The sequence below is a fragment of the Mobula hypostoma genome, chromosome 5, assembly GCF_963921235.1.
Source record: "Mobula hypostoma chromosome 5, sMobHyp1.1, whole genome shotgun sequence".
Lineage (NCBI taxonomy): Eukaryota > Metazoa > Chordata > Chondrichthyes > Myliobatiformes > Myliobatidae > Mobula > Mobula hypostoma.
In genome coordinates, this window is record NC_086101.1 from 113,951,431 (window position 1) to 113,967,264 (window position 15,834).

The 15,834-nt window shown below is 48.8% G+C and overlaps 1 protein-coding gene across 1 annotated transcript in view; it reads left to right on the forward strand.

Moving 5' to 3' along the window:
• Positions 1-15,834, forward strand: part of LOC134346937 (zonadhesin-like) — a 153,685-nt gene that overhangs the window by 66,821 nt on the left and 71,030 nt on the right. Inside the window, exons 18-22 of the mRNA XM_063048811.1 lie at positions 1,076-1,217; positions 3,573-3,820; positions 8,582-8,759; positions 11,328-11,436; positions 15,697-15,782. Coding sequence (XP_062904881.1) covers positions 1,076-1,217; positions 3,573-3,820; positions 8,582-8,759; positions 11,328-11,436; positions 15,697-15,782 — 763 coding nt within the window. The remainder of the gene's footprint in view (positions 1-1,075; positions 1,218-3,572; positions 3,821-8,581; positions 8,760-11,327; positions 11,437-15,696; positions 15,783-15,834) is intronic.

Genomic DNA, 15,834 nt, shown 5'->3' on the forward strand with positions numbered 1-15,834 from the left:
GGCACAGCCTCAGAATAAAGGGATGCCCTTTTAGAACCGTGGAATTTGTTGCCACAGATGACTGTGGAGGCCAAGTCATTGTGTATATTTAAGGCCGTGGACAGTAGGTTCTTGATTGGTAACAGGGTTAAGGGTTTTGAGGAGGGGAATGGGGTTGAATGAAAAGCTATCAGCCATGATTGAATAACAGAGCAGACTTGATGGGCCGAAAGGCCTAATTCTTCTCCTGTTTTGGGGTGAAGGAGCCTGAGAGGTGACTTGACAAGAGGCAAAGAAAGAGTGGACAGCCAACGTCTTTTCCCCAGAGCGGAAAGAAATGGCCAACACCAGAAGACACCTCTTAAGGTGTTCCCGCCTTTTTTTAAGCAAGGGGTTCGTGGACCCCCAGGTTGGGACCCCTGGAAGCTGCCTGTAGGAAAGTTTAGAGGAGATATCAGAGATAGCTTTCTTTTGGTGGAGTGCGCGGAACGCACTACTGGGGGTGGTAGTAGAGTCTGGTATGTTTCAGAGGCTCTTAGATAGGCGTGTGGGAGAAAGAAAAAATGGACAATTGTGGGCTGGGCAAGAAGGAAGAGTTAGATTGATTGTGGAGTAGGGAAAGGGTGTTACAGCACGATGGGCTGAAGGGCCTGTACTATGCTGTAAAGCTTGATGTCCTATGTCACCCCTCTCATGTGCTTGACCTTCCTGGTTGTTTCAGTACTGAACCGTTCTATGTGGAGGACAATGGAATCCAATCTCCCAATCAACATTCCACCTCTTCTCTTATAGTGATGGGACGAGCTTCAAAATCCTTTCCCCCTCTACCCCTCTGAGAGCTGGAGGATGGGACTGGGATGCCACCTGGGAGTGCCTGGCCATGGTGCCTTCTGCAGTCGAAGAGCTGGTGCAAGCTGGCCATCCTGTGGGTTCGCTCCAGTTGGGATGGGGGAGGGTAAACTGGGTCATGTGCGCCCATGGGTGCAGAAGCTCGCAGGGGTGGAGGGGGGTGGGAGACAGGAGGGGCTGATTGGGGGTGGGGGTAACAGCAGGAGTGATGAGTGACAAGGGTCTCTGTCCAACCATCCATCCCTAGATCAACGAATTCTGGTACATGCCCAGATGTTCAGAGATCTGCACCTGCATCAGCCCCGAACATGTGAATTGTATGAAAACCAAATGCTCAGATTTGGAAACGTGCGGTCTGCAGGATGGGGTCTACGGCTGTCATCCCAAAGGTGAGCACTTTCCAGGAATATGGGCACAGGGCTGGGATTCTGGGAGTCTAAATGATGAGGATTTGGGGAGCGTGGACAGGGAACTGGGGAATTAAACTACAGGGATTGGGTCAAAATTCTGGGAACGTGGGTACAGGTCTGGGAATGTGAACAGAGTGGGCAAAGGGTCACGGAGATGGGGAACATGGGCACGGCTTGGGAACGTGGGCACGGATATGGGAATGTAAATGGAAGGGGAAAGGGGATGTGGATAAGGTTGGGAACGTGAAGGAAGGTTCGGGGAATGTGGATGTGAGTTGGAACATCGATACGGATCTGAGAACATGGGCACAGAGCTGAGGAACAGGAGAAACAGGTCTGGGAATGTGGGCAGGGAGCTGGAAGGAGAATTGGAGAGGGGAACAAGACCTGGAGCAACTCAGCCACAGCAAAGTGCAAGGGCAGGGCCAGACTTGAGGGACCATATTTCCCTCCGTTCTGAAGCATGGTGGGTAACCGGTGGTGGGAGAGGAAGAGAATGCAGATGTTGAGGGAATGACATTGGGCAAAGACCTTTGCAGAAGCAAGGGAGATTGCCTCTCCCCAACCCACAGATCCAATAGAATCAGAAAGAGATTTATTATTGCTGGCAGACTGACCATAAGACCATAAGATATTGGAGCAGAATTAAGCCATTCAGTCCATCGACGATGCTCCACCATTTGACCATTTCCTTCTCAACCCCAATCTCCTGTCTTCTCCTTGTAATCTTTCGCACCCTGACTAAACAAAAAGCTATCAACCTCTACTTTAAACACACTCAATGACTTGGCCTCCACAGCAGCCTGTGGCAACAAATTCCACAGATTCACCACCCTCTGGCTAAAGAAATTCCTTCCATTCTAAATGAGTGTCCCTCTATTCTGAGGCAGTGCCCTCTGATCCTAGGCTCCCCCACCATAGGAAACATTCTCTCCACATCCACCCTATCTAGGCCTTTCAACATTCAATAATTCTCAGTGAGATCCCACCTCATTGTTCTGATTTCCAGAGAGTACAGGCCCGGAGCCATCACATGCTCCTCATATGATAAGCCTTTCATTCCTCGAATCATTTTTGTAAACCCCTTTGAACCCTCTCCAATGTCAACGCGTCCTTTCTTAGATAAGGGGAATTTGTCTTATAGAGGGAATATGCCGTCGAATTTGTTGGTTTGCGGCAGCAGGAGAGTGCAAGACATTAAAAAAAATACTATGAGTTACAAAAATATATAAATGGTGCAGAAGACGATTAATGAGGCAGTGTTCACGGACTTGTGGAGCATTCAGAAATCTTATGGTGGAAGTGAAGAAGCTCTTCCTAAAACATTGAGGTAAGTCTGCAGCCACCTGTTCTTCCTCCCTGATTGTACTGGCAAGAAAAGGGCATGTCCCGGGTGGTGAGGATCTTTCATGATGGATGCCGCCGTCATGAGTTACCAACCCCTCCCTTCCACTGAAAATGTTCTTGATGGTGAGGAGGGTTATGTCCATGATGGATCTGGCTGAGTCTATTACCATCCACAGCCTCTTGCCTCTTGCTCTTGGAGCCACCATACCGGGCAGTGCTAAAAGAGAAAATATAAAGTACCGAGGAAGTAGCAAGCTGCCATGTATGGGTGGCCTCCAACCTGATGGCATGAACATCGATTTCTTAATCTTCCAGTTCTCAATTGTCCCCCCATCTCCTTCACCACTTCCCATTCCCATTTCCTCTCTCACCTTATCTCCTTACCTGCCCATCACCTCTGGTGCTCTTCTCCCTTCCCTCTCCTATCAGATTCCCCCTCCTCCAGCCCTTCATCTTTTTCACCAATCGACTTCCCAGCTCTTTACGTCACCTCTCCCCCTCTCCCGGTTTCACCTATCACCTGCCACCTTGTACTTCTCTCTCCCTTCCCCCACCTTCTTACTCTGACTTCGTCTCTTTTTTTTCCAGTCCTGATGAAGGGTCTCGGCCCAAAACATCGACTGTTTATTCTTTTCCATAGATGCTGCCTGGCCTGCTGGGTTCCAACAGCATTTTGTGCGTATTACTTTGATTTCCAGCATCTGCAGATTTTCTCTTGTTAGTGAGGTGGAGTTCACGGATTTAAAGTCTATTCAGAAGTTTGATGGCAGAAGGGAAGGAGCCATTCCTGCACAGCTGAGTTTGTGCCTTCAGAACCTCCTTCCTGATGGTAGCAATGTCCTGGGTGATGGGAGTCCTTAAGATGGATGCTGCCTTTCTGAGGCATGGCTCCTTTAGTGAGAAACCAAATCTCCTCAAAATCCTAATGGTTGTATTTATGGTCTTGGCTTGAGTGGACTGACTCCATGTTCTGATGCTTCGTTGCAGGCCGTGAGATGTGCTCTGCTTCTGGGGACCCTCACTACAGGACATTCGACAAGGTCTACTACGACTTCATGGGAAATTGTACCTACACCTTCTCCAAGCCCTGCAGCCCCATCCCAGACCTGCCACACTTCAACGTGGAAACCAGCAATGAGCACCGGGGAAGGAACACCCGGGTCTCCTACGTCAAAGCTGTCCATGTGGACATCTACAACTATAATGTCACCCTGGCAAAGGGCCGACAGGTCATTGTGAGTATTGCCATGGTCCCCATGAGCGCCAGCCATTCTTCTCCCCCCAGATCTCCGTACCTACTCTGTGCCTTCGGATCCCCTTCTGAAAGGCCTAGTGCCAGTTTACAAACCCCCCCCCCACCCCCCGCCTGTGACAATCTGTCACACAGCAAGATCCCACAGCGGGCAGGTTGACTGTTTTGGCTGGGGGAGCTCCGGGACACTAGTGGTGGAGATGGTTCTTGGAGTCTTAGAACACTACAGCACAGAAACAGGGCCTTTGGCTCATCTTTGGCCAGCCTTTCCTTCTGCCTGGTCCCATCCACCTTTCACCTGGACCATACCCTCCAAATTTATCCAAATTCACAACTGAACCTGCATCTACCCCTTGCGCTGGCAGCTCGATCCATACTCTCGCTGCCCTCTGTGAAGAAGCTCCCCCTCAGGTTCCCCTTAAAGATTTCCCCTTTCACCCTACACCTGTGACCTCTAGTTTTAGTTTCACATGGAGAAAACCCACGTGGTCATGCGGAGAATGTACAAACTCTTTACAGGCAGTGACAGGAATTGAACCCGGGCCGCTGGTACGATAAAGTGTTGTGCTAACCCCTACACTATGGTACCGCTATCTTAACAAGAGCTTGAATCACCAAGGTGGACAAGATGATGAATTTGAATTGACTTTATTTCTTACATCCTTCACATAAATGAGGAGTAAAAATCTTTATGTTATGTCTCTATCCAAATGTGCCATGCACAATCATAGTAATTTATAATGATTTATAATAAATAGAACAGTCAATGTAGTATAGAAATACACTCAAATCAGCGTGAGTTCATCAGTCTGATGGCCTGGTGGAAGAAGCTGTCCCGGAGCCTGTTGGTCCTGGCTTTTATGCTGCGGTACCGTTTCCAGGATGGTAGCAGCTGGAATAGATTGTGGTTGAGATGGCCTGGGTCCCGAATGATCCTACAGGCCCTTATTACACACCTGTCCTTGTAAATGTCCTGAATCATGGCAAGTTCACAACTACAGATGTGCTGGGCTGTCCGCACGACTCTCTGCAGAGTCCTGTGATTAAGGGACATACAGTTCCCATACCAGGCAGTGATGCAGCCAGTCAGGATGCTCTCAATTGTGCCCCTGTAGAAAGTTCTGAGGATTTGGGGGCCCTTACCAAACTTCCTCAATTTTCTGAGGTGAGAGAGGCGCTGTTGTGATTTTTTTCACCACACAGCTGGTGTGTACAGACCACGTGAGGTCCTCAGTGATGTGGATGCTGAGGAACTTGAAGCTGTTTACCCCCTCAACCCCAGATCCATTGATGTCAATAGGGGTTAGCCCATCTCCATTCCTCTTGTAATCCACAACCAGCTCCTTTGTTTTTGTGACCTTGAGGGAGAGGTTGTTTTCTTGACACCATGTGTCAGAGAGATGACTTCTTCCCTGTAGGGCACCTCGTTATTGTTTGGGATAAAGCCAATCAATGTAGTGTCGTCAGCAAACTTAGTTAACAGATTGGAGCTGTGCGTGGTGATGCAGTCATGGGTATACAGGGAGTAAAGGAGGGAACTCAGTATGCAGTCCTGAGGGGCTCCTGTGTTGAGAGTCAGAGGAGTAGAGGTGAGGGAGCCCCCTCTTACCACCTGCTGGCGATCTGGCAGGAAGTCCAGGATCCAGCTGCACAAGGCAGGGTCAAGGCCGAGGTCTCTATGCTTCTTGTCGAGCCTGGATAGAACTATGGTGTTGAACACTGAACTGTAGTCCAAGAACAGCATTCTCATATAAGTATCCTTCTTCTCCGGAAGGTATGTAGAGCAGTGGCTATTGCATTGTCTGCCGATTGGTTGTGTCGACAGATGAATTTTAGGGGGTCCAGTTTGGGTGGTAGCAAGCTTCAGATGTAATCCTTGACCAGTCTCTCAAGGTATTTGTGAGTGCGACAGGATGTCAGTCGTTCAGGCATGTTACCTTGGACTTTTTTGGTACAGGGACAATGGTGGATAATTTGAAGCAGGAGGGCGCTCTACACTGGGAGAGGGAGAGATTTAAAATGTCAGTAAACACACTTGCCAGTTGTACTGCGCACACCCTGAGTACCCACCCTGGGATGCCATCCGGTCCAACAGCCTTGTGACTGTCCACTCATTGGAAACATCTGCGTACCTCAGCCTCAGAGATGACCAGGTTGCAGGTTGTAGTGGTACCCTTCCTTGGAGGCTCAGAGTTAGTGACATCGAACCGAGCGTAAAAGCGATTGAGCTCATCAGGGAGAGAGGCCGCGATGTTGGTGGCACCACGACGTTTGGTTTTGAAGTCTGCGATGGTATGCAGCCCTCACCATAAGTCATGTGTGCTGTTCGTTGTGAATCTTGACTCAGCCTTCTCCCTATATTGTTGTTTCGCAGCCTTGATAGCTTTGCGCAGATCGTAGGTGCTTTTCTTGAGCTCTAGTTGATCGCCAGCGATGTAAGCTCAACGTTGTGTGGTAAGTGCTGCTTGCACGGAACTATTGATCCGGGGTTTCTGGTTCAGGAATACCCTGACCGACTTCTGGGGAACAACATTGTCAATGCACTTCCAAATGAAGCACATGACTCCATCGGTGAACTCGGAGACATCCTCATCATGGAGGACATTCCAGTTGACGTCATCGAAGCTGTCCTGCAGCATGGAGGCCGATTGGTTGGACCAACAGTGGACGGTTTAAACTATGGCCGCCTCTTGTTTCAGCTTCTGCCTGTACGTCGGCAAAAGCAGGATCGAAGAGTGATCTGATTTTCCAAAAGCTGGTCGAAGGAGAGCTTTGTAAGCATTGCGGAAGGAAGTGTAGCAGTGGTCAAGTGTTGATGGGTTCATGAAGCATTCAGGTGTCTGATAGCGGAGGAGAAGAAACTGTTCAAGAACGTTGAGTGTGTGTCTTCAGCCTCCAGTATCTTCTCTCTGATGGTAGTAATGAGCAGAGGGCATGTCCCAGATGATGAGGGCCCTTATGATGGATGCCACCTGCTTGAGAAAGTGCCTTTTGAGGGCGTTCTCGAGAGTGGGAGGGTTGTTCTCATGAAGGAACTGGCTGGGTAAACAACCTTCTGCAGACTCCTGTGACCTGCACACTGGAGCCTCACCTGCAGGCTGTCTTGCCACCGGTCAGAATGCACAACACGATACATCTGTAGCTACTTGCTAGTCTCTGGTGACATACCGAACCTCCTCAAGTTCCTAATGAGGAGCTGGCAAATGGGGTAAGTGTTGATGGCTGGCATGGACGAATTGGGCTGAAAGGGCTGTTTCCCTGCTGTCCGACGCCGTGAGCTTCCCTGCTTCCTGGGTGAGCAAGTTACGGTCAAACCGGCAGGTGACAGGTGACAGGTGACCCACGATGAGGGGGTTAGTCAGTAGGTGGCACTGTTCATACGCACCATTTCACTGCAGCGGTCCCCAACCACCGGGCCGTGAGGCAGTCAGCTGCACCTTTCCTCATTCCCTGTCACGCACTGTTGAACTTGAACATAGGGTTGCCAACTGTCCCATATTTGCCGGGACATCCCGTATATTGGGCTAAATTGGTTTGTCCCATACGGGACCGCCCTTGTCCCGTATTTCCCCTGCTAAGGTAGAGCGTTCCTATGAAACCTTTCGTGCCGAAATGGTGTGAAGCGAAGAAGCAATTACCATTAATTTATATGGGAAAAATTTTTGAGCATTCCCAACCCAAAAAATAACCTAACAAATCATACCAAATAACACATAAAACCGAAAATAAATAACACTAACTTATAGTAAAAGCAGGAATGATATCATAAATACACAGCCTATATAAATGTAGAAAAAATGTATGTACAGTGTAGTCGGGAAGATGAAGGCAAAACCGATTTGTGGGGGAAAAAAATCAGCACGTACACACATGCGCACACAGGTGACCGCGCAAGGCTTCGTGGTCATGGTAGTCTTTCCTGGGGTAAAGTGTCCCAGGATTTGACTGCTACTTTTGTCCCTTATTTGGGAGTGAGAAAGTTGGCAACCCTAACTGTAAAAGACATGTTGAGGTGAGTTTAACCCTACTTGAACACCCCCCCGGGTCGGCCAGTCCGCTAGAATATTGTCAATATTAAACCGGTCCGTGGTGCAAAAAAGGTTGGGGACCCCTGATTTACAGTACCGTGCAGAATTCTTAAGCACACATTTATATAGCTAGGGTGCTCACTACTGTAGTAATTGTATGTATTCCATTGTACAGATGCCCCCCCCCCCCACAAAATACAAAACTCATGACATATGTGAGTGATGATAAACCTGATTCTGACATGGGTCTCTATTGTGGACTGAGAGTGGGAAGGGGTCAGGGAGAGGGGAATCATGGTTGGGAAAAGGGGAAGGGAGAGGGGAGGGAACGGGAAGCACCAGAGAGACATTCTGTAATGATCAATAAACCAATTGTTTGGAATCAAGTGACCTTGCCTGGTGCCTCAGGGCTGGGTGTGTCTGCTCCCCCACTCCCCTCCGCTCCTGACACTCCTTCTCTGCCACCTGACCCACACCCCTCCTGCAGTGCTCAAACCTCGCCATTCCCAACATCCTTTGCTCCTGCCAGATTTACAAACTCGCTCTCCACTCCACGTTGATATATAAGAGCCCAAGACATTTTCACAGTACTGTTCACTCTCTGAGAGGGAGCATTGGCTGTACCCCCCGTTATGGAAGCTGCCCGACCTGCTGAGTGTTCCAGTATTTCCCCTGTCTTGAAATCTAATGGTGTTCTTCAACCCTGACTCCTACAGGTGGAAGGGAAGTTGGTGCACCCCCCCATCTTTCTGGAAGACAAGCTGCAGATCCGCATCAGTGGGGGCTATGTCTCACTGGAGACTGCGTTCGGCCTGAGGGTGCGCTATGACGGGAACCACCGTGTTGACCTCACCGTCCCATCATCCTACGCGGGACACCTCTGTGGTCTCTGTGGTAAGCTTCGTGGGCAAATGTGCCCTCCCACCTGCCGCTTTGCCGAAGGGTTAAATCACAACAGTTCAAAGCCAAAGTTCAGACTACATGGCACCACATACAACCCTGAAATTCTTTATGGTCTTCTGCCATGCTTATTGCCAAAAGACCATAAGAAATTGGAGCAGAATTAGACCATCGAGTCTGCTCCACCATTCCATCATGGCTGATTTATTATCCCTCTCAAACCCATTCTCCTGCTTTCTCCCCGTAACCTCTGATGCCCTTATTAATCCAGAACCTGTTAACCTCCGCTTTAAATATACACAATAACTTGGCCTCTACAGCCATCTATCACAATGAATTCCTAATTTCTTCACCCTCTGGCTAAAGTAATTGCTTCTTACCTCTGTTCTAAATGGTCATCTCTCTGTTCTGAGACTGTGTACTCTGGTCCTAGACTCCTCCACTATGGGAAATATCTTCTCCACATCCACTCTATTCAGGCTTTTCAATATATTTTAGGTCTCAAAGAGATCCCCTTTCATTCTTCTAAACTCCCATAAGTACAGAGCTAGAGCCATTAAATGCTCCTCATACATTAACCTTTTCATTCCCAGGATTATACTCGTGAACCGTCTCCAGTTTCAGCACATCCTTTCTTGGATAAAGGGCCCAGAACTGTTCACAATACTCCAAGTGAGGCCTCAGCAGTACTTTATAAAACCTCAAAACTACATCCTATCACAAGTCCTGGTTTTGCGACCACTGGTGCCAGGCGGGCAATCTCTGAAGAGTATTGGTAATGGCTGGGGTCACAAATTTCTGGGATCTTTCTCATAAACTTCTCTAATGCGAGCACATCCTTTAGCTTTGAGCCCAAAAGCAAGGATGCAAGGCTGAGGCTTTATAAGGCACTGGCAAGGCCTTACTTGGAGTACTGTGAGCAGGTTTGGAACCCCTCTGTAAGCAGGTTTGGAACAAAGGATGTGCTGACGTTGGAGAGGGTTCAGAGAAAATTTGCAAGAATGACTCTGAGAATGAAAAGCTTGTCATATGAGGAGTATTTGATGGTCCTGGGCCTGTTTTCACTGGAACTTAGAATGAGAGGGGATCTCATTGAAACCTATCAAATATTGAAAGGCCTAGACCAGGGGGTCCTGACCTTGTTTATGTCATGGGCCCCACCATTAAGCAAGGGTTCTGTGGACCCCAGGTTGGGAACCCCTGGCCCAAAGAGAGGATGTTTCCTATGGTGGGGGAGTGTAGGACTCAGAATAGAGAGACGTCCATTTTGAACACAGATGAGGTGGAATTTCTTTAGCCAGAAAGTGGTGAATCTGTGGAATCTTATGTTCTTATCTTATAATACTAGGGGACTGTTCAGTTCTCTTGTAAAAGTGGGGTAGAACTGTCCTTGAGCCTGGTGGTTTGTGCTTTCAGGCTTTTGTATCTTCTGCCCGATGGGAAAGGGGAGAAGAGAAACTGTCCGGGGTGGGTGAGGTCTTTGATTAGGCTGGCTGATCTACTGAGGTAGCGGGAAGTGTAGACAGAATCCACAGAGAGGAGACTGGTTTCTGTGATATACCACGCTGTGTCCACAACTCTCTGTAGTTTCTTGATTTATTATTGTAACACGTACCGAGGTTCAAAGAAAAAGGTAAGCAACACACACAGAGTACTGGAGGAACTCGGCAGGTCAGGCAGCACCTACGGAGGGGAATAACCAGTCGAAGTCTTGGCCTGAGATCCTTCTTCAGGACTGGAAAGGAAGGAGGCAGAAACGAGAATAAGAAGGTGGGGGAGGGGGAGGGGTAGAGGACAAACTGGCAGGTGATAGGTAGGACCAAGTGAGAGGGAAGTTTGAGTGTGGGAGGGGTTAGCGAAGTAAGAAGCTGTGAGGTGATAGGTGGAAGAGTTGAAGGGATGAAGAAAAAGAAATCTGATAGGAGAGGAGAGTGGACAATGGGAGAAAGGGAAGGAGGAGGGGCACCAGAGGGAGAAGAGAAGGGTTGAGAGGGGAACCAGAATGGGGAATGGAAAAAAGACAGAAGGTGCGGGGTCGGGGTGGAAGGGGCAGAAATTCCCTGAAGTTAGAGAAATCAATATTCATGCCATCAGGTTGGGGCTAACCAGACAGAATATACAACATCTTTTGTGTTCATGATGAACTAGATGTTGTGCATACAATCCTTATGAACCAATTCACAATAAAGGTGCACTGAAGTAGTACAAGGTACGGCAGTGCGATGCTTTACAGCACTGGGTTCAATTCCCGCCACTGTCTGTAAGGAAATTGTACGTTCTCCCCGTGACTCTCGGTGCTCCGGTTTCCAGCTACAATCCAAGGACGTACCGATTGGCAGGCTAATTGTAAATAGTCCTGTGACTAGGCTAGGGTTATATCGGGGTGGGGTGGGGGTGGATGGGGGACAGTTGCTGGGCGGCGCGGTGTGACTCAATAAATAAACACAATGTCAGACTGCGGGATAAAGTATTACAAACTGCAGTGAAGTGGATAGGACAGACTGAAAGGGCCAAATGACCATCTCCCGTAGCATTTGATATCTTACTATGCTGTGAATGCAGGAAACTACAATGGGATCACATCCGATGACAAACGCACGCCTGACGGTCAGGACGCTGGCAGCTTTGAAGATTTTGGAGCCAGCTGGCTGGTGCCAGGAACCTCTACACAGTAAGTGCAGTTTTTAATTTACTTATCAGAGATCAGCCTGGCAGATGCTGCATTCTCAAATCCAGATGCTTTTAGGACTCCTAATAAATATAAGAAGCCCGCCTCCTCGTTGTGTGGATTGAAGGTCCTCCACTAGATCTGTCCATCACCCTGAGCTCAAAGAAAAATTACAGGCAATGATCTACCCAGTAACCTTCAGAAGCTTTACTGCTTAATTAAGACCATAAGATATAGGAGCAGAATTAGGCCATTTGGCCCATCAAGTCTGTTCCGCCATTTCATCATGGCTGATCCATTTCCCTCTCAGCCCCAACCTCTTGCTTTCTCCCTGAATCCCTTCATGCCCTGACTATTTAAGAATCTATCAGCCTCTGCCTTAAATACTTGACCTCCACAGCCGCCTATGGCAACGGATTCCACAGATCCTGCCAATAGAAGGGGCAAAGGCGGGTTACAGGCGCCTTAAAACCAGTCAGATGGGGCTCGTCAGCCTGGATTAGCAGCTCATCCAGGAGACGGAAATCTCTGATCTCAAACCTCTGCTACCTTGCGGCTATTCCCACACAAGAGAAAGGCTTCAGGAGTAAACTCAGAGAGAAAAATCCAGAGCTGGGGTCTCTAAGGCAGTCCTACGCTGAGTTCAACGCTGACAGGCAACTCCTGTGATGCCACTGGTGCCAAATTGTATCGCCAGTAACCCACCTTTGCCCCTTCTCCTGTCACTGGAAACAATTGCACCGGGCTTCGTAGCTAAGCCACACATGAAGGCCAGGAGCAGGACCTGGTTGTCAGAGGCTATTTGAAGTGCACACCATTAGGAGCATTCAACAGGTAATGGGAACTTGTCCCCACTACCTCCACCAGCAATGCCAACTTTAGGAAATAGATGTACCATAGAAAGTATTGTGACAATGGCCATCTCAGCCAGGGGCAGCAACTGGACTGTGTGAACCTGCAGAGAGCGATAAACATAACTCAGTCCATCTTCACAGAGGGCTGCTTCAAGAAGACTCACAGTATCACCAGTCCTGATGAAGGGTCATGGCCCAAAACGTCGACTGCTCATTCCCCTCCTGGATGCTGTCTGACCTTGCTGAGCAGTTTGTGTGTGCTGTTTCAGATTTCCAGCATCTGCAGAATGCATCTTGGCCAAAGGAGCTTGAATGGCCAGATACCCAGACTCATAGGTGGCGGGGTGGAGATGCGTCTCTACCAGAGGAGGTGTCAGGAGCTCCTTCCTCCGCTAGCCTGCGGGTCACCCTTGGGAAAGGTGTGCCACCTGTTTAGCTGCCCGCCCCCCCCCACCCCACCCCACCGATCAGGGTCACGTAAGGACATGGGAGCAGCCGGTGCATATCACAAGTCCTGGTTATGTGACCACTGACGTCACACAGACAATCTCCGAAGATTATTTATAATGGCTGGGGTCACCCCTCTTGTAAAGACTCTGCTCAGAAGAAGGCAATGGCAAACCACTCCTGTAGAGCAATTTTCCAAGAACAATCATGGTCATGGAAAGACCCTGATCACCCATGGCACATAATGATGACAATGATCGAGACTCAAGAACAGCTTCTTCCCTGCTGCATCAGAGTCCTGAACCGGCCACCTCCCTCACATCCGCTTCCCAATGGCGCTGCCATGTTCTCAGACTCTTAAATCTACATCCTTCGTTATCGTCACTTTAGCTTTTCTTTTCCCACTACAGATTGCACCATAATCTCAGCACCGTTCTGCTGTTTTGTGATCGTCGTTGAGTTTATTGCTGTACAAATTATTACCATGAACTCTGTTTAATCATTCAGCTTCACACAAGCAAGGGGTTTCATTGCACCCTGGTGTATGTGACTATAAATCAAACTGACTGATGTGACAGAGCCCAGCTCTGTGTTACTGAAATCTCTCATACACAGGTCCCTAATACAGTCTGAAAGTACCTTGTCATATCACTATGTGCCGTGTCGTGTGACGTGCGAGACATCTCAATTCCACTCTCAAATCTTTAGCTTTGGCTGAATTATTCTGCCTTTTCCGGGCAGGGAAAGCATTTCTCCCAGTACTCAATTTCAAATTTCTTTATTATTGTTCACCATCATCATCATTTCGTGCCGTGTTGTATGATGTGGGCAATCATGGCTGTTCTCGGCAAATTTTTCTGCAGAAGTGGTTTGCCATTGTCTTCTTCTGGGCAGTGTCTTTACAAGACGGGTGACCCCCCAGTCATTATCAATACCCTTCAGAGATTGTCTGCCTGGCATCAGCGGTCACGTAACCAGAACGTGACATAAGACCATGAGGTATAGGAACAGAATGAGGCCATTCGGCCCATCGGGTCTGCTCCACCATTTCATCACGGCTGATCCATTTTCGCTCTCAGCCACAACCTCCTGCCTTCTCCCCGTATCCCTTCATGCCCTGGTTAATCTAGAATCTGTCAACCTCTGCCTTAAAAACACCCAGTGACTTGGCCTCGCTGGCTGCTCGTACGGCCATCCACTGCCTGCTCCCATGTGACCCTGGTCGGGATGGGGGTGGGGGGTGGCCAAGCAGATTCTACACCTTGCCCAAGAGTGACCTGCAGACAGGTGGAGGAAAGGAGCACCTTACACCTCCTTTGGTAGAGACGTACCTCTGCTCTGCCACCCAACCCTCATACATAGGTCCCCAATAATGTCTCTTTTGGTCCGTCAACACAACCGTAATAGTGGAGAAGGCACTATCGTGATTATATTATCTGAGCTGCTTAAGGAGAGCTAATCTGCCCCAAAAATTGCTAGCCAACTTTTATCGATGTGAGGTAGAGAGCATACTGACATACGGAATGACCGTGTGGGACTCTAGCTGCAACAAGACAGATCACAAAGCACTCCAATGGGTGATTAAGACAGCTCAACACATCACCAGGACACAGTTACCAGATCCGGAGACAATCTACAACTATCAATGCCTACTGTGCACTCGTAATATCATTTAAGACCCATCCCATCCTGGACACTGTCTGTTCAATCTCCTGCCAGATGGCAGGAGATACAGAAACATCTTAGCCAAGACAGTGAAACTGAAAAACAGCTTCTTCCCGAGGGCTGTTGTGCAGCTGAGTAATGCTGCACTCTGGCTTACCAATGGTCTTTGAGTGCTATGGACTATTAAAGTCACTTTTTTAAAATTGAGCTATACTGCATGCATTGTAAATATCTGTTTTCACGGACTGGAGTAGCACCACCATCTCATTGCCTTGAACAATGACAATGAAGTCCTATTCAGTTCTAACCACCAGTCAGATAGTGACTATTTGCAACAAGGGACATTGTAACCACTGAAGATTTGTGGGCTACTTTCAGCAAACTGTGGGTTTGCATCCCAGCATATTACTGATGGGGGAGTTGTCAAGGGAAGTGGTTACAATCTCTCTTCAATGGTTCAATGGTTCCACTTAACATCAGAGAATGTATACAGTATACAACCTGAAATTCTTACTCTTCACAGACGTCCACAAAACAGAAGAAAAACCCCAAAGTATGAATGACATACCCCAAAGACTTCGCCCCCTCCCACGCACAAGCAAAATCATCAACCCTCCCCCTCCCCCCACTTGCACCAACAAAACCATCAGCGCCCCCACCACCACCCACCATACAAGCAATAACAAAGCCCCTAAAGACCGTGATCTAGAGTCCATCAGAAACTACTGTCTATCCCAACACTACGACACCTCTCTCTCTTTCTCTCTCTGGTGAGGGAGAGAGATATTGCTCCTGCCTCAGCAAGAGGGAGACGCTCATTCGAGTTTTCCTGACTGAAGGGCCTTCTTTCGACAGTGGCATACACTGCTGTCTCAATGTTACAATCTCCCGGGACACTTCAGTCAGTGACACTGGCAAGAAGCTGGGTCATCCAAAGGACTGCACCCCGAGAGCGCACGCCTTCCAGTTCACAAGGCGAGTTCCGAGAGTGAGAGCCAACGCCATGCAGAGCCACAGTTTGAGCGCAGCTGCAGATCACGGACTCCGACAGGACCCCTGCCACCTTGAAAAGGCAGAACAAGACATGAGAACAGGAGACTTAAACTGTTTCACCGGTGAACTGGAAGAGGTCGCCCAGGTCCGCAAAAACCTCTGGTGCCCTTGTTGGGAATGGTCACGATCTGATTGGTGGTTGGGAGCCAAATGTCCATTGAGTGTCCCATGCGAAGTCCCCTTCAACATGTGCACCCATCATGTCCCAAAGCTTCTAACACTGTTTTCCCTGTGTTGTTTTCAGGTGCACACACGACAGATCCCCTCCAGACTGTGACAACGACAAATTCAAGGAGCCCTGGAGCTGCGGATTCATCAAAGACCCAAAAGGTGGGAGATCGGGAGCAGTGCCGGTGATGGTAGTGGGGACGTGGGCCTCGTC